This window comes from Dermacentor silvarum, chromosome 1, assembly GCF_013339745.2.
Source record: "Dermacentor silvarum isolate Dsil-2018 chromosome 1, BIME_Dsil_1.4, whole genome shotgun sequence".
In the NCBI taxonomy this organism is placed as follows: Eukaryota; Metazoa; Arthropoda; class Arachnida; order Ixodida; family Ixodidae; genus Dermacentor; species Dermacentor silvarum.
In genome coordinates, this window is record NC_051154.1 from 180,970,877 (window position 1) to 180,995,507 (window position 24,631).

Below are 24,631 nucleotides of genomic sequence, written 5' to 3' on the forward strand. Positions count from 1 at the left end.
ACTAAACTTATGCTCTGACGTCACATATATCAACATTATGGACAACCATCGATTCCGTAGTTTTTATGTTCAATGATTTATTTTGAATTTAGAAACATTTTTGGAATTTCGCACAAACCGGAAGTCAGTGATCGACCGAAGTCGCTGCTTAAGAAACAGAGTATCACTTGCTGCTCGTGCCACTAAAAAACATTTGTAGCAACGCAATCCTTATGAATATTGGCTCATTTTTTGTTTGATATTTTGAGAAAAATGCCAATGCAACAACTACATTTCCAATTCATTCTTGAGCCGAGAGTCAGAAGATGTTGCTAACAATGTTATGGCTTTTTTTCGGCATTCCATAAATGGTAACACATACTATATGACAAGTATACCTTGCTAGTGTGGCACAGGAGTGGAAGCTATAAGGCATGTTTACCAGACACCACCAACACACAGACATGCAATGCACAAGCATGTCCACTTGCAACATATCGCTCTTCATTGGCTGACACCAACTGTTGCCTCTGCTCAAGTGCTACATGACTGTGAAACAGTTTATTTCTGTGGGCGGTGCAGTCAATTACATCTTGATTTAAAGGTCGAGTGCCCTGTGTAAAATGGCTTAGAATAAAGTTTGAATCCTTCCACATCGCGATTCCTCAACGCTGTTGACCTCTTAACAACTAGTCACCTTTCAACTGCCAGCATCACATCATGAGCAATACAAATGTGAGCTGTTATTGCAATCTATCAGCTTGTTTTAATATGTGAACCAGCATTACAATACAATACAAAGGTTAATAAAGCCACAATTCCAAAATAACAATTAAAGTATGCTCACCTTCAATGTACCTGTGACCAATATGCTCATTGTGACGCTGCAGACCTATCTCCATGTCTTGCTCACTTTCCAGCTCAATATATGCTTCACCACTGGGCCTGCCTTCTCTTGAAAGTGTCATGTGCACTCCATTGATGCCTCCTTTGATGTGGCACTCTGCACAAGAAGCAGACAATGAACCACGAAAATAAGATGTAACAACATTCGAAGCTGCAGTAACCTGCTTGCGTAAAGTAGACATAAAAAATGCCTTCATGCTAATGACATCAAATGGGTCACTGAAAGTGCACCCTCACAGCTATAGAAAAAAAAAAAAAAAAAACTCCACAAGAACCTTTTGCAATGGCACAGCCCCAAATAAATTGCTCAAATTTCATTTTAAAACACACTACATTACGGTATAGTTGTGAAGTACACCTTAGAACTTCGAAGACAAATATTAAAGCAAAATACTTCACGGAGTCAAGGCAACGCTCGACCTATTCAAAATTTTAGATATGACGCCACCCGCGGCGACTTATAGGCGACATAGCTACATAGCTACAACACGAACGCTCACCCTTTGATGTGAAGAAGTTCAATATCTCTTCTTTGGTAGTTGACCACGGCAGGCCCCGAATGCGCAGAACAAACCCTTCGTCATCCACAGGAGTTGTCATTTTGTTCTGCAAGAAATCAGTAAGTTCTTACACAACGATTGTAACCCTGGTGAGCTATGTGCAGTACGCTCGACACGTGAGAAACGGAATAGTTCACTAATTCCTTTTAAGATTATACAAAGCGCTTACAAACCCCGATCAGCATACCACAACTTCATGGAATCTAAAAGGCCGCTGACAATTAGCCATCAACACACAAAAGCAATCTGCGAAACGATGCCGCGAGCGCAACAGAACAAAGAGTGTGTTACTATCGCCGGTGATGTCAAAAAGGTGTTATACCACAACGCATCCGTGTTCACCGGATAAAATATATGTCACGTATGCAACGTAATGCAAGCATGCTAAGATGTGCTCATCTTAAGTACGTATATCACCCACGCGAACGCCGATTAAAGCTTCTCGCGCTATCGCCATTTAAGCCGATCGCACCACGAACAAAGAAGTGACAGAAAGAAGCGCCAAGTAACGCACCAATGTAAAGCACACAACAGCGAAAAACAAACACCACAACGCAACACATCATGCTCAGTACGCTAAAGCTCCCAACCTGTAGCAAGCTGATGAGGAATTTAGAACAAGAGCATGTGTGCAGTCAGATGCACTAGGCTTAACGATCACCGGCTCCTACACGACGAATACCGGCACTTCACGCATTCTCCATTGCATGCTGGCTGAAGATTCGAATGTCTCTTCAAACAGCACGCAATAGTTAACCGAAATCACGCTTGAATCTCAAGTTAAAGTGAAAAATCGACATGTAAAACAACATAAAACACACCTACGTTGAACAATGGCGGCAAGAACCACAAAACAACGGCAAACACCGCTGCACTTCACGGAAGGACCGACCTATCCAACCGCCAGGAGGGGAAGCCGCTGACGAGGCAGTCAGCAGTTGGCAACGGCAGGAGTGCTGCGATCGTTTGCGACGCCACCATTCACGACCACGCCCATCTAAGACCCGCTTCCGGCGCATGCAGACAGCAAAGGCATAGCCTTTAAGATCGGTTCATGTCTCAAGGAGCTTTCGCTGGGGCGTGGATTCGGAAATTATTTACCGCTTACCGTTGCTATGTTCTTGCTTAAATATAGCAGCACAGCAAAATCGCATTTGATAGTCCGGATAGTTAAATGTGTACTTAGAACTGTTATGTGCCTCATTTGTCAAGGAAAAAAACTACGAATTTTTTTTTGAGCTATTGCATGTTTAAAACATGGCTGCCATGACGCAGGGCGGCAACCTCATGGCATTTGCGATTATAAAAAAACAGAGCAGATATATATATATATATATAAAGAAGAAGGCTATAGATTTGCTGTATAGCCTAACTATATAAGCTAAATATAGGCTAATAAGTTACTGTGTAGTGGAATTCGCAGTTTGCTGCAAAATAACGTCTTTTTTCTGGAATCTGCTCGCTTCACAGGCAATGCATGGTTTCCGTGTATACCGTTTTGTTGGAATAACTACTCTTAAAAAAAAAATTGCACGCATTGGACTTATCTTGTCCCACAACAATAATCGCCATCTGCCTTGCTTTTTTAAGGTTGTAATTTTAAAAATGGAAAAAAGATCTTGTGCAATGCACACATATTAAAGTGACGTTTTACTCTAGTACGGTAGCACAGCGACCAGTTTTGCAGGCCTTGCAGACCCGTTGACGCGAAATGTATGCCAGATATGCCCTGTGCATGCCAGCGAGTGTGGTGGGGCCTGCGTTATGAAAGCCGTTGAAACCTGCCGTCAACGATCAAAGTGTGAAGTGTCCTGGCACAACACGAACGTGCGCGTGCATGTACAGGGTGTTTTTTTTTTTTTTTAGCTGCACCAAATTTTTAAAATTAGAAAAATAGATATCTTGGTGACGCATAGGCGGAAAGTTTTAATTTTCAGGGGGGGGGGGGGGGGGGGGGGGCTGACCAGCTTTTCGAACCTCACCCATGTATGCGCGCGCGCGCACCACACACACACACACACACACACACACACACACACACACACACACCACACACACACACAACACACACACCATTATATATATATATAATATCTATATTATATATATATATATAACCTTTGATAACAATTGCGCCGGAAGCTTCGTGTCACCTCGCAAGATTGTTCACTGCAGTGACGAGCTTTATGAGTATTTGCAAGACCTCAGAGTATAGGAGACAATTCAGTTTTACAGCCCGACTCCGCTCGCACCGCCAGTCTCTTGGTTGAGCCATGCGACAAGCGGATTCAGTTAATCACGCTAGGGAGATATAATTATTATGTGTTTTGTGCGCATTACGTTGCACATATACACATTAATGAAAAAAGCCATGTAACGCCTATTAAATGTTTGAATACAATAGACAGAATCAAGAAATCTTTTCATGACGAAAGGAGAGTTATTGAGAAGATAAGACATAACATATATAAAAATTAAACGATATATAACAATTTCTGAACACAATTGCTGCCACATATCAGGTGGGTATACCTGTTGTTTAACGAAGACAGCACTGTGTCAAGTACTTCATAGAACCTCGGGCGGTACATGTCACTCGCTGATGGAAACACGTGAGCTGAGGAACCTTCATAATAGCGGCGTGGGGTCTTCTTTCGCCTAGCGGCTAGAACACACGGGTCCTCAACTCCTACTTTTCCTGCCTCTGCCATACATACGCGGGTTACGCGCTTTATTTTGTAGTTATTCTGCGCCGAGTTCAATCTTGGGCCATCCGAGATGGCTGATCTCTTCGCGTGCGCTGTCTTCCCGCGCGCCTAGTGTTATGTTTTCGCTGGTGCTTATACGGTCCATGGAAAATACGCTTCCTTTTCAGCGTCAGACGGGTTCTGGCGAAGTACCGATAAGCAAGGTGCCCACCGTTGCTTTTGCCGTTGGTGCTCATGCTGTGTTTGTAGCCGGTGCACATTGCCACATCCGCAGCCGCGGTATAAGCGAGCTCGACGCCTGTTTTATATTTCTCCTTTTATTGCGACTGCAATTGCATGTATCGACACCCCAGGCAAGTTTTCGCTGTCGTCGTCGCTGTGATATTCCGTATAAATTTCCAAAAGTCATTTGAGTGAGCGACCCATACACTATGGGTGCGAGAAAAAAGCCCGTAACACTGAGCCGAAAAGGATGGCGGCTTGATGGACATTATCTTCCCACGCGTACAATATTCGGGTTAGTTGGAGGTCACATGATCAAATGCGCTCATTGGGAGGAGAGCACGCGTCTTCTCATCTAGCCCTGCCGCACCTGCGAATGACTGTGCGCGGTTGACGCTTACGCGGCCCGCGTGCCGTATACAATCGTTGGTAATCATTGGGGGGTACAATGATCAAGGGCGAGCAGGGATGGCTGCTAACTTCATGCGCGCTGTCTTTTTTCTTAGGATGTTTTTCCGCACCTCAAGTGTTGCAGATCGCATTGCCCAAGTTAAGAGACAGGGGTAATTGAAGATCGCTGACAGAGGCCGTCCTGTAGTGGATATAAAATATGCAGATGATGATGATGATGAATGTAATTTTCGGAGTCGCGGTGAATCGCATGGCTGTACGAACCGTTCGCCCCCGCTGCCGACGTTCTTCATAATGCCAGCGTTTTGATAGCGACTGCTCGTGGTCATCCAGCGGGATATTTACAGGTTTACATGGTCCGTGCATTGCACGATGTTTGTTATTTTAATTAGTGAGTAAATGTTACAATTCATATAGGCGATATAACCAACGTACAGACCCGTGTGAGGGCCGCACTTTTTTGCCGCAATTTTGTCGAGCCTTACATGGGACCTGGCCCTTTTATCAATTTTTTGCAACTACGACTATGAAATCAGTTGTAAAGCTCCGCGATCGCCTCCTCTCGCTATCTATCGCTATCGCTATCGTGTAAAACTTTAGAAGGCAGCGGCATTTGCCCCTCAAAGGCGGATGCACACGAGCATCCATCAATGGGCGTGCACTCTAAACTGACGACAGCCGGCCGGTGACCCCGCCTACGGAGGACATGGCAGCCCACGCTTCGAGCTGGACCGAGTCGCGTCAGCGGGACTATTTATTTAGTCGCGGCGGCAATCGGCTGCTGGGCGCCTCTCCTGTCTTCTTAAGTTGTAACCGACTTTTTTTTATATAGCTGCGACGCGCGAAAGTACGCTGCGCGAGAAAATTCGCAGTGGAGAGCGATCAGAATCAGCGCTGAACGCGATTGCTTCTCGGTTGGATTTAATATATATATATATATATATATATGCTTTCAAGTTGGGGGTGCGGCTCTTACATGGATTTATACGGGAAGAATATTCCTTCGTGTAATTGTCTTATGCTTCGCTATCACTAATACTGCTTCGCATGACTGCTATTGCTTCTGATTTCGAGTGCCGGCTTGGCGTCACTTCGGTTACTAAGTTAATTATATATATTTATGACCTCTGCACGCACGTTGCGATGTTATCATCCCCAATAAATGTTATAAATAATTATAATTTTTTTCATGAGTCCCTAGCAATACCTACTGGAAAGAGAATCAATGCTGAGACTCATATCATTCACGTGCATTTCACACACCGTTGATAAAATACTCTGCCGAAGGGGTTATAAGTCTGCAGGTCTTTTTCAGTGTAAAGCAAGCGCGCAAAGCAATTTGTGGCGAGTTGAACATACAGCAACATATTCATTCTCTAGACATAGGCTATTCATATCATTACAAATAATTGTTATTTGGCTACGTCTTTCTCTTTAAAAATATAATAAATTTTGTCCTGTGTACACATTGAAATATAATGTGTCTGTGCATTCATGGTGTTCAGACAGGAAATTAAAATAACATGTTGAAGTGAAAAAACACGGATGAGGTAGCCGCCATTGGTGCTTATAAACCGCTTGCTTTCCTATTGTCAGAATTTTCAGAAATAAAGCAAAAGTATGAATAAAAGCCGTGCACGTCCGCGTCAACAATGATACAGTTAGTTAGCTTTTAGCCACAATAACATTGTAAGGAAAAGGTAGAGATAACTCAAAAGAAACCATAAACGATCGGGGTAACAGGACTCTGGTAATGACATTTTAAGAGCGGAAAGCGCCGGGGGAAGAAAATTTTCTTCCTCCATGATTCAGAGAGAGAGAGAGTGTGGTTGTGAAGAGCCATTCAGCGTGGCAGATGCGCTGGCTCCGCGAAACAGGGGGAGAAAAAGAGGAGGTTAACAGCGCCAGCGAGGGTGTCGCGGCGTAGATCAATAATAATGATTCATCCGCGCCAAGCGAGTGACATACAGCACGCAAATATAATGTAATCTTAGAGGCAGACAAATTCAGTGGCAAGCTTTCGTGTTCAGTGACTTGATCTAAGACGGTGACATCAACAGATTGTTTCGTGACAGCAGCCATGCCACTTCCGCGGGAACCCCTGTAACACCGATGCAAGCTGCATATGGATGGTAAATTTCGCAATCGCCAATAGCGTCATGCAGCCAGATTTCACAGTTTACACAAACATGTGGTTTCTTAAGTGAGCAAGAGGGATTCCCAGGAGTCAGTTTTGTTAACGATGCTATTGACGTTTATCGAAACTACATGCAAATGCTGTGCGTTAGTCTTTAGTTGTGTAACTAGGGCACGTCATTTTTAGGAACTGCTTTGACAGTTATCCGACTGCCATCCCAGACGAACAAGTGGTCATTAATACGAAGTTTGTCGTGAAATAGACTGATCTTCTTACCTTCATCTTTGTCCGGCTTTGCGTTTTTCCAACGCAGTTTCGGCTTTAGAAGTGTTCCAGCACAATTATCGTTTTGTTTATTCGTGTTCCTTTCAACTTACGAGCGTTACGCTGTACTTCATCGTTTTGTCTGTAATCTTGGAAATCTAATATAACAGTCCAAGAGTGCCGCTACTTTCCAACATCAAGGGGCTTTATTTTCTCCTAAAGCCCCTCCAAGGGAGCCTACATGCAAGCGCCGTTGTAATCTTGCATGTAGGCTCCCTAGCCCCTCCTAAAGGGGCTTTAGCCCCTCCGAGATTTGAGTGCCACCTGTCGGTAAAGTCGGGAGATAGGTGCGACGACGGCATATGGCCTCTGAGATGGGAAGATTTCGGAGGCTATTGGAGACAGCTTGTACTGCTTGTCTGTTTCGCTGCAGATCGGCGGACACGGAAAGTAGAAATACAACGCGCACCTGGCTTACATTGCGCTGCCTATCGCACTTTCCGGACGCACACACACATTGAATTAGGTGCCCTATGTATGCGAAATTCAAAGCGTAATGGAATAGCGTCCCGTACGTAAATTACGCTATCACGCTACACTAAAACTCTCTTTCTGCAAAGTTCGTTTGCGGAACGGTAACCCTATTTCCCTTAACCCCGCTATTACGCTAACGTTAAAGTAAAACTGTCTAATGGCAACTGGTGGTAAGAGTCATCAACATGGTCATATGGTATTTATTTTGGTATTATATGGTATTTAGTACACGAGGAAAGCTTGAAGAAAGCTTCAGCTTTCTTCGTGTAACTAAAAAAAAAAAAAAAAAAAAAAAAACCAGGTTCGCTGGTTTGACACGCGCACGGAAAAGAATTATATAATGATTATAATTCGCAAATTCAGGCCGAATCTGTTTGTGTGAAGAGGTTACGCTTGACGCCGATTTTCGCTTCACTGTAAGCGTACGAGTAAAACGCACATTACAACTACGTTTTTATCGTCTCTCCGTTATGCCTGCTGAGAACAGAACGCCCAGTTCCGGCGTGGTCTAGTGGTTAGGATACCTGGCTCTCACCCAGGAGGCCCGGGTTCGATTCCCGGCGTCGGAAGAAGTTGGTCTCATGGTGTAATGGTTAGCACTCTGGACTCTGAATCCAGCGATCCGAGTTCAAATCTCGGTGAGACCTGTTTCCTTTATTTTTTCTTTACTTCACCTCACACGCACACAAATATTTATTATATATTTTTTTCCAGTGTGTGTGTGTGTGTGTGTGTGTGTGTGTGTGTGTGTGACTATTTTCTCTCATCAGGGGCGAGAATTGCAATGGCTACCTCACTTCGTCACCGTGACTTGCACATTAAACGCATTCCTCGCTCTGAAGTTGCATCGCGTAGGAGTGGCTTTCAGGTATTGTTGACGCTAGAATTACTGGAAAAGTTGAGTTGCGCGCTCAAGTGCTGACAAGTCTAGTGCTGGCAGGAAGAAGGAGCCGCAGAACAAGAGGAGGCGAGTGGGAAGGGTAGCATTTTCCACAGGTTCGACATTTCCTCTGCAGGTGGCGACACTTGTCCAGTGGTTGTGGCCTTTCCATCACCCAGGCAGCGCGTGCGAACTTCGACTGTGGCTAAATATATGGTTATACAGGCTTTAATTTACTACGATTATTGGAGCCTGCCTGCGATGGAAAAATGAACATGCATATGATTCACCTGCTATTTCAAATACCCGTTGTAAGCCAATCACGAACTATGGTGACCTTTAACATTTGCTGAGGTGTACTAGAAAGTACTAGAAGCTGCTCAGTCGAACAGCCTGCAAATTGGGCTTCTCTACCTCTTTTCTGCGTCTTTTATTTTCTACTTTCATAAAATACAAAGGAAACATTCCGTTAAAGGATACTGACATGAAATTCCAGACTTTTCTTTCTTTTTTTTTTGCTTCAAATGAAAGATGTCGACTTTGAAATTCTAAAAGAAAAATACTTGTAAGCTTCAATGCGTCCTAAATAATTTCTCAGGAGGTGTATGCGCACAAGGTGGTCACGTGGGAGAACATCATTTATCGCGGCGTTTTTGCCATGGTTTCGGATATTAGGTTTTCGGCACTCACTCGGTTGCTTGCTATGTTGCTACATCGGACCACGGAACGAGTAGTAGCAGAGGACCGCAGAGTTCCGAAGAACTGCGAATTACTGGAGAACTAATATGCATGGTAAATTGATTTTAGAAGCTCTACTGGATGGCTAGAGAGAGCATCAAAAAGAAATAATTTTGACAACTCCAAGGGTACTGGCTTCGAGGTTGAGGCTTGATGACTAAATGCTGCAGGGCAAAGGTTTGACAGTACGGTGATATTTGACACTGTTGTACGCAAGCCAGGAAGCCATGGAACGCGTTTTGGTTCTTTTCGGCTACAAGTGTACAAAGCAAGCACAGAGATCCAAAAAAGTACTGTGATTTAAAAGCTTCCCCGGGGAGAATAATATTCGAAAGTCATAACTCAGAGGAGGCTGGATAATTGTTGGAGAGGGGTGATATAAGATCAGCCAGGACATAAGGCAAATTTTTGTCACATAACAGATAGAGAGAGAAGGAGAGGACGGTAGGTAAACCAAGTTCGCACTACACAGGGGGAGAGGGAAGGAGTAGATAAAGAAAAGGGTATTGCATGAGCGACGCGCGCGCAAATATTCAAAGTAGGTCGTACGCATAAGCCCAGTCGTTATCAAAAAGCGTAGCCAGCAGGGCCCGCTGTGAGGAAGATGGTCGAGTCCAGGGTCCAATGTCTAAGCTTTAATTTGTAAGCGTTCTAGCTGTCGGCTTAGGGTAGCACAGAGACTCTGTTCATCAAAAGGACACTATACCAGGGGATGTTTGTTTTCTGTGTTCGATGGTCTCGTCACAACCACAAAAGTTGCCCGAGTCGCTGTTTATCCTTTTGATAAGAAAACAATAGGCATTTGTAAAAGCCAAGTCCAGCCACAAGCAATACAATAAAGTGGCCTCGCCGTGAGATAAAGCAGGCGGCAGTCGAAGGAGCAAGGTAGTACAAGGAGTTGGTGAAATCCGCCGTATTCAATTGTTGTAATGTAGAGCGACCGAGCAAATAGGGAAAGTTGCAGCGTTGCATCAAGCCTTGCAATGACACAGGTGCAGTTTGATCACACATTTCCTATGGAAATAAAGGCGACACCGGTCACCATCCCGACAAAATGTGACAGCATCTAGCACCCATCCGTCCGTCCGTCCATCTGAAGGCATTGAGTGGCTGGCTCTGGTTATCTTTTCATCCACTTTCATTTCCTTTTCTTCATTATTTTCTACATTCCAATTTCAACTACACTTAATTTCCCCGATGCTTTCCTTGGCTTCGTTGTCTGTTGGCTTTATGTGGTTATGACTAATAAAATCGAGCCCCTCTGTTCCCACTCTTCTTTCGGATTTCATTACGAGGGTCTCGAATCTGGCAGCCTTGATGTCATTAGGTAGCTGGCGAGGGTTTATTAGCCACGTTCCTGCTCTCCCAAGATCACATGTATCGTGACGCCATCGGGCTAAAAAGGATGTTCCACATCCGCCCACCATGGTTCTGAGTGGCGCTGGCTAACACTCCTAGGGCTAGATCTAGTAAACATAAATACCCAAGTTAGTGGACGAATTGATGGCTGTCGCTGTAGCACAATTGGTAGTGCAACGCACGCGTAATGCGGAGGTTGCGGGTTCGGCTCCCGCCGGCGACAAGTTATCTTTTCGTCCACTTTCATTTCCCTTTTCTTCATTATTTTCTACATTCCAATTTCAACTACACTTAATTTTCCCGATGCTTTCCGTGGCTTCGTTGTCTGTTGGCTTTATGTGGTTATGGCTCTGGTAGCAATTAGTGTGATCAATATATCCCAGCACATGACTTGATATGCTGATATTATTCGTGCTTCATCGGGAGCGCGTAAAGAACAAATACGAGGTCTGTTAGAAAAGTATCCGACCTTTGGCCAAAGAAAAAAAAAAAAAAAAAAAAACTAGCATAACTGGAGCGTTGGAAACCTAATCACCCTCAAAGTCGTCTCCTTGGGACTCCACGCACTTCAGTGTTTGTCGTCTCTATCAGTCCTCGTCCTTTAATTCGCCCTGTACGTCGTTTTTTTAGCATGAATTACCAACTAGCCCAAGCAACCACCCTCGTTCTCCCAGCGGTGCTGCCATTGTTGGAAGCATTCCGAGAAGGCCTCTTTCGGAATGGAATGGAGCTCAGCTGTCGTTGCAGCCATAATGTCCTCTCTTGTCTGAAATCGCGCTCCTTTCAATGGCCTCTTGATTTTGGGAAACAGTCAGAAGTCGCAGGGGGCCATATCAGGATAGCAAGGAGCCTGTTTAACTACAGGAGTCTTGTTTTTCGCCAAAAAAGTCTGAATCAAGTGCGAGGAATGTGCAGGAGCATTGTCGTGATGGATGCGCCAATTTCCTGTTCACCACAACTCCGGTCTCTTGCGCCGCACAGCATCACGCAGGCAACGGAGGACATCCCTGTAGTACTCTGGCGATTAATTGTTTGACCCTGTGGTGCGTACTCGTGGTGTACCACACCGCGGAAGTCAAAGAAAGCAGTCAGCATCACTTTGACGCTGCTGCGCACTTGGCGGACCTTATTTGGTCTTGCAATGGTGACGTGGAATGCTTCCACTGTGACGACTGGGATTTGGTTTCCGGTTCGTGCCCGTACAACCAAGACTCGTCACCAGTGATTATGGTGTTCATGAAGTCGGGGTCAGTGTTTGTGGAATCCAGCATTTCCTGTGAGACTTCAACACGAAGTTGCTTTTGCTCCACCGTGAGCAGCTTCGGCACGAATTTCGCCGCAACTCTCTTCATGGCCAAATCATCGGTCATAATGAAATGTGCAGACAAAGTGCTGATGCCCACCTTTTCCACAATTTCTCGGATAGTCACACGACGGTCCCGCATCACCACAGCGTTCACTTCGGCAATGACCTGGTCATTTCGGCATGTTGATGGCCGACCGGAGCGTAGCTCGCTCTCCACCGATGTGCGGCCGTCTTTAAACCGGTTGTACCACTCCTTAATCTGTGTGCTGCTCATAGCATCGTCACCGAAAGCCGTATGAATCTTCCGAATGGTTTCCACTTGGCTGTCGCCTAGGTTCTGGCAAATTTGATGCAGCAACGCTGCTCCAGTCGCTCCGTCAGTTTCCTTGCAATAAAAAAAAAAAAAAAAAATCCCGACGAGAGCACTGCACACTACCTCACTCAAACGCTGCGTCCCAGCGACTGACGCTATCGGCAGGCGGGAAAAAATTCGCGCATGCGCACGACGATTCAAGGTCGGCTGATGCAAGCGCGCTTGTTTCATATCGATCAGGTGTTCGCAAAAAAAATAATAATAATAAGGTCGGATACTTTTCTAACAGACCTCGTAAGCTTCTCCCAACCCGTCTTTACAAGCGAAATGTCGAATGAGCACAGAACCCGCGAAGTGTGGTGTCGGTATCAGGACTCATCGGAAGCAAATAAATGCAGTATGAGCCTTATGCCCTGGAGGTTTGAACGCACCGTGCTGCGACCTGGTGGCGAGCGACGAAATCGGCTGGGTATAGTACAAGTCGCAGCTCTCCACATTGAGTTACGCTGTCATCAGTTAGTACAGCCTGATGACACTTGTAATGTTTATCGAAGCTCCACACTTACACGTTACATATAGAGTAGTTTACGATCTAGTTTATTCTATACGACGGTACGTTCAACTGAATCAGTCCAAAATAAGCACACCGCACAATACTCTTCCTGCAAAATACGATACAGTAAAGCTTGCGCCCACTTTTTAGTGTTTATCACCTCACATGTATCATTATCCCGTCAGAACGCTGTGCTATAAATTACTCTCCACAAGATTGTCCCTTGTGAGCATGTAGTGTCAGTTCATTAACAAATTTGTGATTGTTGCACCTACTTCTATGAATATAGATCGGCCACCACGATGCAAATTTCGCATATTAGAAGAAATTGAGGATCATCAAATCACCAAATTAAAAATTGAAATGAAGTCTTTTACGTCCCAGGTCACAATCTGGCTTTAAGAGACACCGTAGTGGCAGTCTCGATCCACATTCATTTTGACTATATTTTTTAAAACAGAATTACTTAAAGGCCACCTACGGCGATTTTTCGATGCCAACGGAAGTCCATAAAATTTGCTAGGTACGTTTGTCCTCGTAGCGTCTATACCCCCACCGGACGTGAGCGACCGACCAGAAGCTAATTAAGCCATTAGTATGAAAAAAAAAAAAACTCTTTGTGGGAGTTCAGTTTTGACCATACGGATTTAAGGCAAGCCATTCACTTACGTCATGTCCTAAAATAAATAAATAAATAAAACAAGGTTTGAGAGTTGCGCAGATTCTTTACAAATGAATTTTGTTCATTTCTTCAAACCACCTGCCTTGCTGCTCCTCCGCCACTGGTAACATCGTGTTACGACCTTACTCTGTGGTTACGACGTATTAAAAGCAGAATACTAAGAGCATGCTGGAAATGAATGGCAGACGACAGCGAGCTATTTTTTGACGTGGGAAGTCGCTGTCGCGAGAAGTTACGTTCTGTTATGACTCGGAAGGGATAGGTGGCAAGTGCACGGTATTGCGTTGTTGGCTGCACGAACTTCAGCCCTTGCCAGTCGCTTACACAGGTGAGTTTGAGCCAATGCCGATTGCATTCCGCCGAAGTTAGGCCTATCACAGTCGCCAAGTTCGTAGCGTCTATACCCCCACCGGACGTGAGCGACCGACCAGAAGCTAATTAAGCCATTAGTATGAAAAAAAAAAACTCTTTGTGGGAGTTCAGTTTTGACCATACGGATTTAAAGCAAGCCATTCACGTCGTAAAGTGCACACACAAAAAGCGAGAAGCGACGTCACAGCGCACTATCAACATCGGTACGTTGCCGTCCTCGAAGGCTGCCAGTCGAGCTCTTCGGCACTTCCCTAAATTAAATGTGACTGCGCACATGAGTGTACTTATACGTACGGCTATTCTGACTCACTAATTAGCATCTGAGGTGCACTGTTTGCCTCTTATCCGAAATGGGCAACAGGCGGAGGTCCCTTGATATACAGGGTGCTTCAGCGAACACTTTCAAAAATTCTTAAAGTTTACCTGTGGCAGATAGCCCAATTCTAGCTAATGAGCCGGTCTACTCAAAGCGGCGGACATTACTTGCGCGAAAAATTGAAATGTATAATCGACTAATTAATAAAAATTCACTAATTAAGTTTTTAACTAATTACCTGATGGCCCATATTGTAATCTACAAATTGTAGCCGTGGAGTTCGCAAGACGGGTCCACTTGGAACGAATTCTCGGGATGACACCAGTTTCAGGATATTAATTCCCGAACTTTGCGGAGAAATGCATTGTCGTTCCAGTTAATTTTGTGTTTCAATGCATAAAGCGACGTTTTGTTAAGAGACTATAACTGGAACGCCAATGCATTTCTTCGCAAAGTCGATTATATAGACGGAGGCAAGAGGTACACATTTCAGCTTCGCACTCAACCAAAGCTAAATAAAAATCGCTGCTTAAACGAAATGACCGCGATCGTTCAACGGATGATCGGCGCGAGGTAGCCTTTGTTTCCGACACTGCGGTCACGAACGGACGAGAATTCCGAGGAAAAGGCATGCCTTCCGACTGCAAACGGATATCATGCGCTGAAGGCAAATGAAAAACGGCGTTCTTACCTTGATCATAGAAAATCCACGTGTGGTTCGTGGAAAATATTCACGTGGGCTAAGCATTTCCTTGGCTATGCGGGATTCCATTAATTTGTAACGACTAAACATGGCTAACCTTGCTGACGAGGACCTCCGTGACATCTTAACAGGTACACGGGCGGGATAAATGCTGGGAAATCTAACAGTATACGCCAATTTACGTAATATCAGAACTGCTGTGATACGCTATATAATTCACGCGACAAACTCCACAGACAACTGACAAAAAAGCTATACAAAAAAGACTGCTATCTTCACTACTAATCGAGCCTGCAGCGTAGAGATAATATAGTGTGTTAACGAGACCGGCTCAAGAAATCCAAGAAACATACGCAAGCGCCCTCTGCACAACTGAAATGGAAACGAGGAAATATGAAAAAGTTTTGAAGCGCATGCGGCGGCGCCTTAATAGTTATGTTCGAAGTTCTAGAAGTATTAAGTATTAGGCTCGCTGAATGCTGATATTCAAGGCACTCAACTCGAGAAGTTTGAGCGTTGGAGTCTAGCAGTATTCCGTGTTTGGCGTCTAAAGAGTTTCCACTTCTGTCACTGCCGCGCCGCGCGCGTCGCGCTCGCGTCCTTGCTCTCTCTGTTAGCTGTATTAGCCGTACTAGCACTACTCAAACAGACGGCGCAAGCGAAGGTTTTTGTAACCACGAGAATTGCAATGTTTGTGGCATTGACAGAGCCTGATAATCTTGCAGAGGTTTGCTGCTCCTGCTGTGGCGGACGCAACCCACCTTTAGTGCTCAAATTTATTGCGAAAGAAGGCGTGCAGACGCTCTTCATGTTAGTATTAATTTACAGTATTGCCGTAGCAACTTTAGTTTTTGCATTCGTTGTTCCAGCGCATCGGACGAAATTAGAAAAAAAAGGTAGTGGTAATCATAATGCAAGAATTACGGAGTTGTGTGCATATTATGCAATGTTTTCGTTGTTTAAATAAAAACTGTAGGTTTCGTATGACGTAAGAAAGTTCAAGGGTACAACTATCGATATTTCAGAAGACTTCTCTGAGGCGGTACGGAGGAAAAGATAGAGTTTATGGGAGTTTGCAGTCACACACACACACAAAAGAAAAGGAATTGTGATAAGGCAGCGCTTAGGGTATAATCATCTTCTGTTGAATGGACGAAAATATGTTTATGATGACGAACCAGAGAAATTTGTACTGGTGAAATTACCATGCCAATTTAGCTTCGTCGGTAATGAGGTTTTTCATGCAGGGTACACACGTTACAGAAGAGATCAAAATGCAGATGGTGGTGGCGTATTTGTTCTGGTAGATACTAATATTTGCTCTTGTCAAATAAAAGCCGACATTGTGCGTGCGGGGCCGTATTTTGTAAACTTGAACTTCCAAACGGCATGGCGATAACAGTATGCAGCTTTTATCGTCCCCGCAATTCTGCACCGAACCCCATCCCTCAGTTCCAAAGCTTGCTTGATGCAGTGCATGCAGGCATTATGGTCATAGGCGGGGGCATTAATTTACCTGATAATAAATAAATGGGACGAACCACCACCAACACTTCTGTGGTGGGAGGTTGTAATGTGGAAATGATGAATTTAGTGAATCTGCATGTCCTGCACCAGACTGTCCTTTCTATTTTCAAATCACTGCGTTTTGTACAAAGGCGACTGATACTACGGATAATGATGAAATCCTTAAGGAGGACCTAGGTCAAGTCTATCGATAATGTAATCAATGGTATTCGCAAATAAATCAAACTAAAACAGTTCATATAACGTTTACACGCGAAAAGACTCTCTTTAATTTTTCTTACAATTAAGGTTAACAGTGACCCAATAACTAGAGTGAAAAAGTTTAAATATTTCGGGGTTTATTCATGGAGGAAGGAAAAAAGCCACAGGCCTGTGCGGCACACGCAGCACAGTCACAGCGTAAGCTGGTTGAGCGGCGCAAGAGTAGCTCCAATAGCGGCACCACGCACAACAGGGTCTTCGCGGCAAAGTGTCTTCGCCTCGTTTTTCACGAGAACGATCTGAAGTGTCCGGCCGGCGTCGACGGCTAGTTGCGTCTTGTAACGCTCTCTGCACAGCAGTCTGCTGAGCCCGATGATGCCTGGTTGTAGCCGCGCACGTAGCTCTACGATTCGCTTCTTCAGCAGCGGTTCGTACCTTGCAAGGAGACGTTAGACAGTTTTAGTATTGCGGAAATGGCACCACGCTAAACGAAAAAAAAAAAAAAAATAGCGGAGTCAGGCTGCGCGTGCTTAGAACGCTATTTCAGTTTTGCGCGTAGTGTGCGTCCGCTATTTTTCTAATATAGCGGAGACGCTAAACGCTCGCTAAGTTTTTAGCGTTGCAAACATGGCGGCACCCTCGACCCGAGCGCTTGACATGCAGGCTCGTTTCAAGGCTTGGCGTGGATCCACAGGGCTAGTTTGGTCGTCGAGCTGCTCAGTTTGCTGCTTTGACTACTCGCAGCTAGATTGCGCGGCGAAGTTTTGCGCTTAGCGGCGCATTGTTGTTCTACGCTATACTAAAGCTCTATCGAACAGCGTTCCGCAAATAGCGTGCGTAACATGCTAACGCTAACGCAAACATTTTCCGCAATACTAAAACTCTCTGTTATAACGTGTACCGAAGAGGCACCCAGAATACGGGGCGCATATTTAACATCGGGATAGCGTTGATTGCGCGCCTCGTCTGAATCGCATCTCGTCGTCTGTGCCTGCGCGCGCGGCGGTTGCAGGCACTTTAACTAGATGGCGCCACCATACTGGCGGAGGCTCGGGTCGTCTGCGCCTGCGCGCCGCGCGTTTAAAGGAATATTTCTGCTGAGTGACAGCAAGTGTTTGCGTGGCTCAGTGGTAAAGTATCCGACTCCCACGCAGCGGACCTGGGTTCGATCCCGGCGAGGAGCGGGTACCTTTTTCGCATTTCGGCGATAGCAGTTACAGCTAAACGCCGGCGGCGGCATCATCGGGAACCGAAACAGCTACTAGACAGTTTTATTTTAGCGTACGCTATAAAATAGCGGGTCGTCACTGCGCATGCGCAGAACGCTAAGCGACCAATAGCGTATAGCGCACGCACGCTATTTCTCAGATTTAGCGTTACCGTCTTTGCGTGGTTTGCGTAAAACACGGCGGCGGTCCCCGCTGCCCGCCTCGAATTGAATTTGGCGTGGCTTTTGTAGAATTCGCTTCGTTCGTAGCAAATGACTGCATAAACAGCTTTCGCTTAGTCTCAGGCCGCTTCGACGACAGTATATTATGGATGACCTTGTTAGGGTGGCTAGAACCCTAACCTTGTGGAGTTTTCGAGAGCGATTCTCGTTTCAAACGACACGAAGCCTAACGAGGGAAACCGATGGATGGATGGATGGATGAGGCTGAACCCTTTAAATCGGGCGGTGACATACGCCACCTAGCCATGACTATTAAGATAATTTGTACTTTGTGGTGGGTGAAATTTCACCCCTGCCTTAATTTTATCCACCAATCAGATAACCTCTGTTTGGTTATTTCTACCCGCTTAAAGTCTATTTTGCCTTCACTGTCCCTAAACCCCAATGCTTTGAAAAAATCAGCCCCGTTGCCTTGCACTGTAGGGTTAAGCCCTTACAGAAAAGTATGAGGTGTTCAGCCGTTTCCTCTTCTTCTCCACACGCACAGCACAACGTGTCTATACCTTGGTACTTGACTCGGTACATCTTAGTCCGCAATACTCCCGTCCTGGCTTCAAACAACTACGAGCTTCCCCTAGAATTATCGCAGATATTTTCTTTGGCAATTTCTTGCTTGAAAGTTCGGTATGTGCCCAGTGCTGATTTCGTCTGCATCCCTGTTTTCCACAGACCCCTCTCTGTTTCCTTAACCTTTTTCTTAACCGCTGTTTCCTGGTTTGCACCCCTCCTGCAGTCCAAATATTTGATTGACAGTTTTCTGGTCAGCTTCCTCCATTTTGTATCAACATTCCTCATGTACTTCGAGATATGTCAGCGCCACCTATCGGTGATGTTGAGAGATAGGCGCGACGTTGGCATATGGCCTCTGAGAGCAGAAGATCTCGCAGACCAACTAAAACTGTAATAAACGTGCGCTGCTTAGCGTACGCTGCACTGTAGCGTATAGCGTACGCTGTCTATTGGAATGAGCCCTTAACAGCTTACGCTGTAAAATATAGGAGGGAGCATTACGTCACGCAGCCAGCCTTGGCAAGCGAACGCTTCGTGTAGCGAGCAGTGGTGGTCCAACACGTGACCTCTTGCGTCGAGATCATGGAGAATCGAGATTTGCCGAGACGTTTAGTTACCGGTAGTTTTTATTCGGTGCGCGCTCGGCCGGCAGCAGCTCACATGCAGGAAGGAAAAAGATTTTTCCTTGTTTTGTATTTTTTCCTTGGTTTTGATTTTGTTTATTTCAAGAGTTTCAAATGGTTTCGAATGGAGTACTGAAAAAAGAAAAAGAACCGGGAGTACTAAAACCTACCGCGCGCTCTGACGTACCCTCCGTGCGCTGACGTTTTCACCACGTGTTGGGACCCCACAGTCGGCGTCAATCACATTGCGGTAGGCTCCCTCCTATCTTTTTCCTTCCTCCATGGGTTTATTACGCAGCCAAATTATCATGGCAGCGGCAAATTGATAAAGTTGAAGCTAAAGCGACTAAAAGTTTGGGTTTTCTCCTACGTAACTCTAAATTATTCACCCAATCTACAGCCGAGTTACTTTATAAAACACATGTGAGACCAGTCCTTGAATATGCATCTGTGGCACGGGTTCCTCCCACTGCGCGCGATACAGAGAAGCTTGAGAGGATACAGAATTTAGCCGGTCGGTATGTTCCAAGTAAGTAGGGTGGCAGTTTCAGCGTCAGTACGGTGTCAGTTTCAGAAAGCCGTGGACAAAAAACTGCGTTTGAATCTTTTCCACAGCATTTATCATGGTGCAGTCGATATACATATGGAGATATATATGCAGGGTGTTCCAAATATCATGCACCAAGATCTAAAGATATGCAAATTCCACGTAGCTGGACAGAACCAAGGTAATGTTGTTTGCCGTCGCTTGGAGATACCCATATTATTTTTTGCATTGCGCCTAATTACATAATTAGTCTTAATTATTCAACTTCTCAAATATTTTAATTAGATGAAAAGTGTCAATTATAAAATTGTAGAACAACATGACAAACTCCCGATCACGGTGGAAGAAGATAGGTGCTCCGACGGCACGCCCGCGCTGGGGCGAAAGAGCGGCCACTTCGTGTGACCCACGGTGTAAGAATACCGGAAGTGAGCGCGCCGCTAGGGGCAGCACGTGTTCAGGAGGCCTTGCAGCAGCGGCACAAGACCACCGTCAGCATTTAAACACCCATATCTAAACATGTGCAAATTTTCGTTATTCAGACGCCAAATCCTGATCAGCTAGAAGGTTTCATGCCACTTAGTGTCAAAATACCGTCATTTCCAACACGAGAGAGACGCGTCGTCTGCTCGAGCAGACGGCGCGCTGCGCTTGCCGCTGCTCGCCGCATCGGAGTTAATCAGAATGTCGGAAGAAATATAAAGGGACGTTCCTCCAACCAAATAGAGTCGTTTTAAGCAAGCTAACGACATATATGCATCGAAATAAAGCACCTCTGCAGCGCGTGCCCATAAAAGCGCCAACAAAGCGAGCGAAAAAGTGGCCCCCAGAACAGGTGCTGCCCCTTGCGGCAGCGGCGTGCGTAGAGTCGCACTAAGTGGCCGCGCCTCGCGCCGCCGTCGGATCACCTATCTTCTTCCACCGTGCTCCCGATAGAGCTTTCTGTTGCTCAATACGTGCTACATATAAGTGTTTTTCCCAGCGTGAAAGAAGCCCGCGAATACACGTAAAGTGCCTCGAGCGGCAAGTCGCGCGGCAATTTGGCGTTGTATTCGCGGGCTTCTTTCACGCTCAGAAAAACACTTTTATGTAGCATGTATTGAGCAACGGAAAGCTGTATCGGGAGTTTTACAGCAAAGCTGTCTATGGCTAGGGTTCTATGCATTTTTCGTGTCCGTCAACAGATGTGCGTGTGCAAAAATTCAGCTCCCGAATTTGATGCAAAATCGCTTCATTCTGTGCAATAGTTTATAAGTCTAATCACTTGGACATGTATTTTCAGTAGATTAGTTATCAAGATGCACCATTTTCGAAATGAGTAGACTCTCAGGTAGATAAGAAGGGTTTCTCAAAGATTTGCCGCTTTGCGACCCGCGCCGGCCACGTGTACGCTCGCACCGCCCTCTCTTGCCGTCGTTGCAAGCGCCTGCGTGCCTATAGTTTCCTTCCGCGCTCCCGGCGTGGCGGTCGCGTCGCGCGCGTTTACTTTCCGCGAGCTCGCAGGGTGGCTGAGGCCAACGAAGCCCTGGACTAAGGGAACCCTAACCTGATGAGCCCAGCTCGGAACAGAAACATAAAGACTGAAGATCCCACCGGGAAGCCGCGCACCACCTCTGTAAGAAGAGCCAAATAAATATTTTACAACTTTCCGCCGGGTGAGTTTCGTCCGGGAGGCGGTCCCGTCGCGCGTGCCTAGTTTCATTCGGCTCCCCGAGGTGGCAGTAGTCTTCCACGCGAATGTATGCCGCTGATCAAGACCGCCGATCAAAATAAAAGTGTGAGCGTGTGTGGTTTTCTTCGGAATGTCCGCCGTCGCCGCTCAAGAGAAATAAAACTTGCTCATACCTTTCATCTAAATTCTGGGTCACCTCTATGTCGTGTGCTGAACTTCTTTGCTGGTAATCCACCTTCACAACAGTGCCATGGCGCGTGATTTTTCATGTTGCTCGACAATTTTCTCATGGACACTTTTCATCTAATTGTAATATTTGAGAAATTGATTAATTATGTAATTATGTAATTAGGCGAATGCAAAAAATATCAGTATCTCCAAGTGACGGCAGGCCTAGCCGGTGGGCTAGACCTGCCGGTCCCGACGTGGGACAAGCCGGGCGCGCGACGAGTTCGCCTCCTCGCCGGACCTCTAATAAAAGTTATTTCACTCACTCACTCACGTGGCATATGCCCATTTTAAAATGTTGGTGCATTATAATTGGGACACCCTGTATAGCGTTACGTATAAATAGCAACTGCGCTACCGTTCACAACGCGTTGGCCATTCGCTAAAAGTCACTGAGCCTGCCTGCAAGACAGATTTGCTAAAGCTGTCTTTTCGTCCAAAAACTATTCATCATTTAAATAGATTGTCTTCTGGTGTAATGAATATTGCATGTAGTGGTGTTCTTTTTCCGCCTTATTGAATGAACTATGTTCGTGCTTTTATTTCGATTACCTTGAACGATATGTTGCCTTATTCATGTGGAGAACTTTGTTTATATGTATCTCAATAGAAGTTCTGCTGATATTACCATGATTGTTTTGAGATTTGCGATATATATATATATATATATATATATATATATATATATATACCCAAAGATATCACGTACTCGTGACGCCTGCGGCAGAAAATATGTTCCACATCCGCCGCCATGGTTTGTGAGTGGTGGCGCTGGCTAACACTCCAAGGGTTAGTTCTAGTTGTAAAACATAAATCATGAATACCCAAGAAAGTGGGTGGGAAAACGGCTCCGCGGTAGCTCAATGGTGAGAGCATCGCACGCGTAATGCGAAGACGTGGGTTCGTTCCCCACCTGCGGCCAGTTGTGTTTTCATCCATTTTCATGTTAATTAATTTATCATTTCATTAATTCAATTAGTAAGTACAAGGAATTTACCCTATGTTATCCTTGGTGTCACTGTTTGTTGGCTTCTTTATCTCATGATATGATTAATAAAAATCGGGACCCTCGGTTCCCTTTCTTCTCGTTCAATATATATATATATATATATATATATATATATATATATATATATATATATATATATTGTAAAGACGAAGTGAACTTGGCCGCGAGCGCTCGTAAGGCGGGCTCTGGAAGAGAAAGACGACGAGGGGAGAATAGAACAGCCGGCCCAGTGAACGGGTGCTGTCTTCTCTGTTCCTTTGCAATGGCGCAGTCGACTACAACGGACCTGACTTAAGGCGTTCCGGCCTTAAGTGTTTCCTCGCACGGTTCCTCAGCGTGCCCGGTCCCTCCTGCGCAGGAACGCCGTACACGCTTCCTCAGCTATGGAGCCGGCCACCCTACCACCATCGCAAGCACCCATCGCACCATCCGGGGACGGCGTTCAAGCCTCCTCATTGGCTCTTGGACAGGACTCTACCGGTGATCTCGTCCAAGCCATCGCCAAGCTGAATCACCAGCTCGAGCTTTTGACGAACTCCTTCGTATCCGTCGGTGGTTGCGCCGTTGCACGTCTCACTGAGACAGCGCTCCGCCCCCCCCCCCCCCCCCCCGTCTTGGACCTGTCCTGCCTGGGAACGCCGTACAGGCTTCCCTCGGTGAGAATATCATCATGAGAACTACTTCGACTCCTCAGCTACCAAGGTATGCCGTTGATGCTTCCTTTGCGGTAGAACCGGCTGCCGCGACAACCACAACAACCCCACTGTCCGTGGACACCGGCCCTGGTTCCTCGGGCCGATGGACAGGTAGCCTGGCGGAGATGATACGCTGCGACTTCCAGCAGCCGGATTTTATAGAAATACCGACGTTACGCGGCTTTGAAGATGACGTCATCCCTTGGATTCGCGCTATCAATGCCATGGGTGACCGTCATGCTTGGCCATACCAAAAAAGATGGCAGGTTGCTGCAAACCGTCTTTGCGGTGCCGCCAAGGCTTGGGACAAGTACGACGGCATCAAGCAGAGGTCCTGGCTTGAATAGAGTGCAGCTCTTATAGCTGCTTTCCGCCCGCTCCCTTATGCCTGCGCTGCCCCTACATCCCCGAGCATGAGCTGCGGCTCATGCTCGGGGATGTAGATCGAAGATCGCGGCCGAGAACCAACGGTTCAGCAACAGCGGCAGCGAGTCGATCCCTCAGCCGCCCCCGCATAAATCACAGACCTCCCATTCGAGCGTCTCCACGTCGGCGTCCTCCGCTTTCCATAGCGTACTCGGCTGCATGGCCTGCAAGACAGCAGATGAAGCTGCATCCGCAGCGGCGGCGGAAGCAGACGCATGCGGCGACGATGCGGGCAATCAGCAGTACGGCGACCCTTGGGACACGGACCCAGCAGCCGTGGATCTGCTGCTGCTGAGGGCCGAGGAGCAGCGCAACGAAAGCCCCACTCCGGCACACGCCAAGCCCTCTGGCCAGTGCCTCCTCTGCCCAGTACCGTCGTTGTCCTCGTCTTCGGAAGTTTCACTTGTACCGGGCATCACGGTGGAGCCCTCACTGCGGGATGTCTGTTGCCCGGGGCCACCACCGCTTCAGGGGAACAGACATCCCGCAGTGAGGGCTCCACCGTGATGCCCGGTACAAGTGAAACTTCCGAAGACGAGGACAACGACGGTACTGGGCAGAGGAGGCACTGGCCAGAGGGCTTGGCGTGTGCCGGAGTGGGGCTTTTGTTGCGCTGCTCCTCTTGCGGGCATCACGGGGCAGCCTTCACTGCGGGATGTCTGTTGCCCGGGGCCACCACCGCTTCAGGGGAACAGTGGCAGTACTTCGGTGTCTTCTAGTGTTCAGCTGCAACCAACGCCAGCACCTCGTGGTTCCAGCGGCAGTGGCGGTGGCCGTCCTTCAGTTCCGATTCTTGCTTC

General features: G+C 46.4%; 1 protein-coding gene and 2 non-coding genes across 4 annotated transcripts in view; 2 read left to right on the top strand and 1 right to left on the bottom strand.

Annotated features, from left to right (window-relative positions):
- The window catches only part of LOC119436483 (heterogeneous nuclear ribonucleoprotein H-like), a 46,941-nt gene extending 44,543 nt beyond the window's left edge, over positions 1 to 2,398 (bottom strand). Inside the window, exons 1-3 of one of the 2 annotated variants that reach the window (XM_037703341.2) lie at positions 2,271 to 2,398; positions 1,386 to 1,491; positions 827 to 982 (exon numbers count right to left, since the gene is read on the bottom strand). In XM_037703341.2, the coding sequence (XP_037559269.1) occupies positions 827 to 982; positions 1,386 to 1,485 (256 nt within the window). In that variant the 5' untranslated portion in view covers positions 1,486 to 1,491; positions 2,271 to 2,398. Of the gene's footprint in view, positions 1 to 826; positions 983 to 1,385; positions 1,492 to 2,266 lie in introns of both variants that reach the window. The other variant, XM_037703340.2, reaches the window with a different exon arrangement.
- Positions 2,399 to 8,218: 5,820 nt separating this feature from the next.
- On the top strand, positions 8,219 to 8,290 carry Trnae-cuc (transfer RNA glutamic acid (anticodon CUC)). The gene has a single exon. It is a non-coding gene; the product is annotated as a tRNA-Glu (tRNA).
- Positions 8,291 to 8,296: 6 nt separating this feature from the next.
- Trnaq-cug (transfer RNA glutamine (anticodon CUG)) lies at positions 8,297 to 8,368 on the top strand. Its single transcript has one exon. It is a non-coding gene; the product is annotated as a tRNA-Gln (tRNA).
- The last annotated feature ends 16,263 nt before the right edge of the window (positions 8,369 to 24,631 follow it).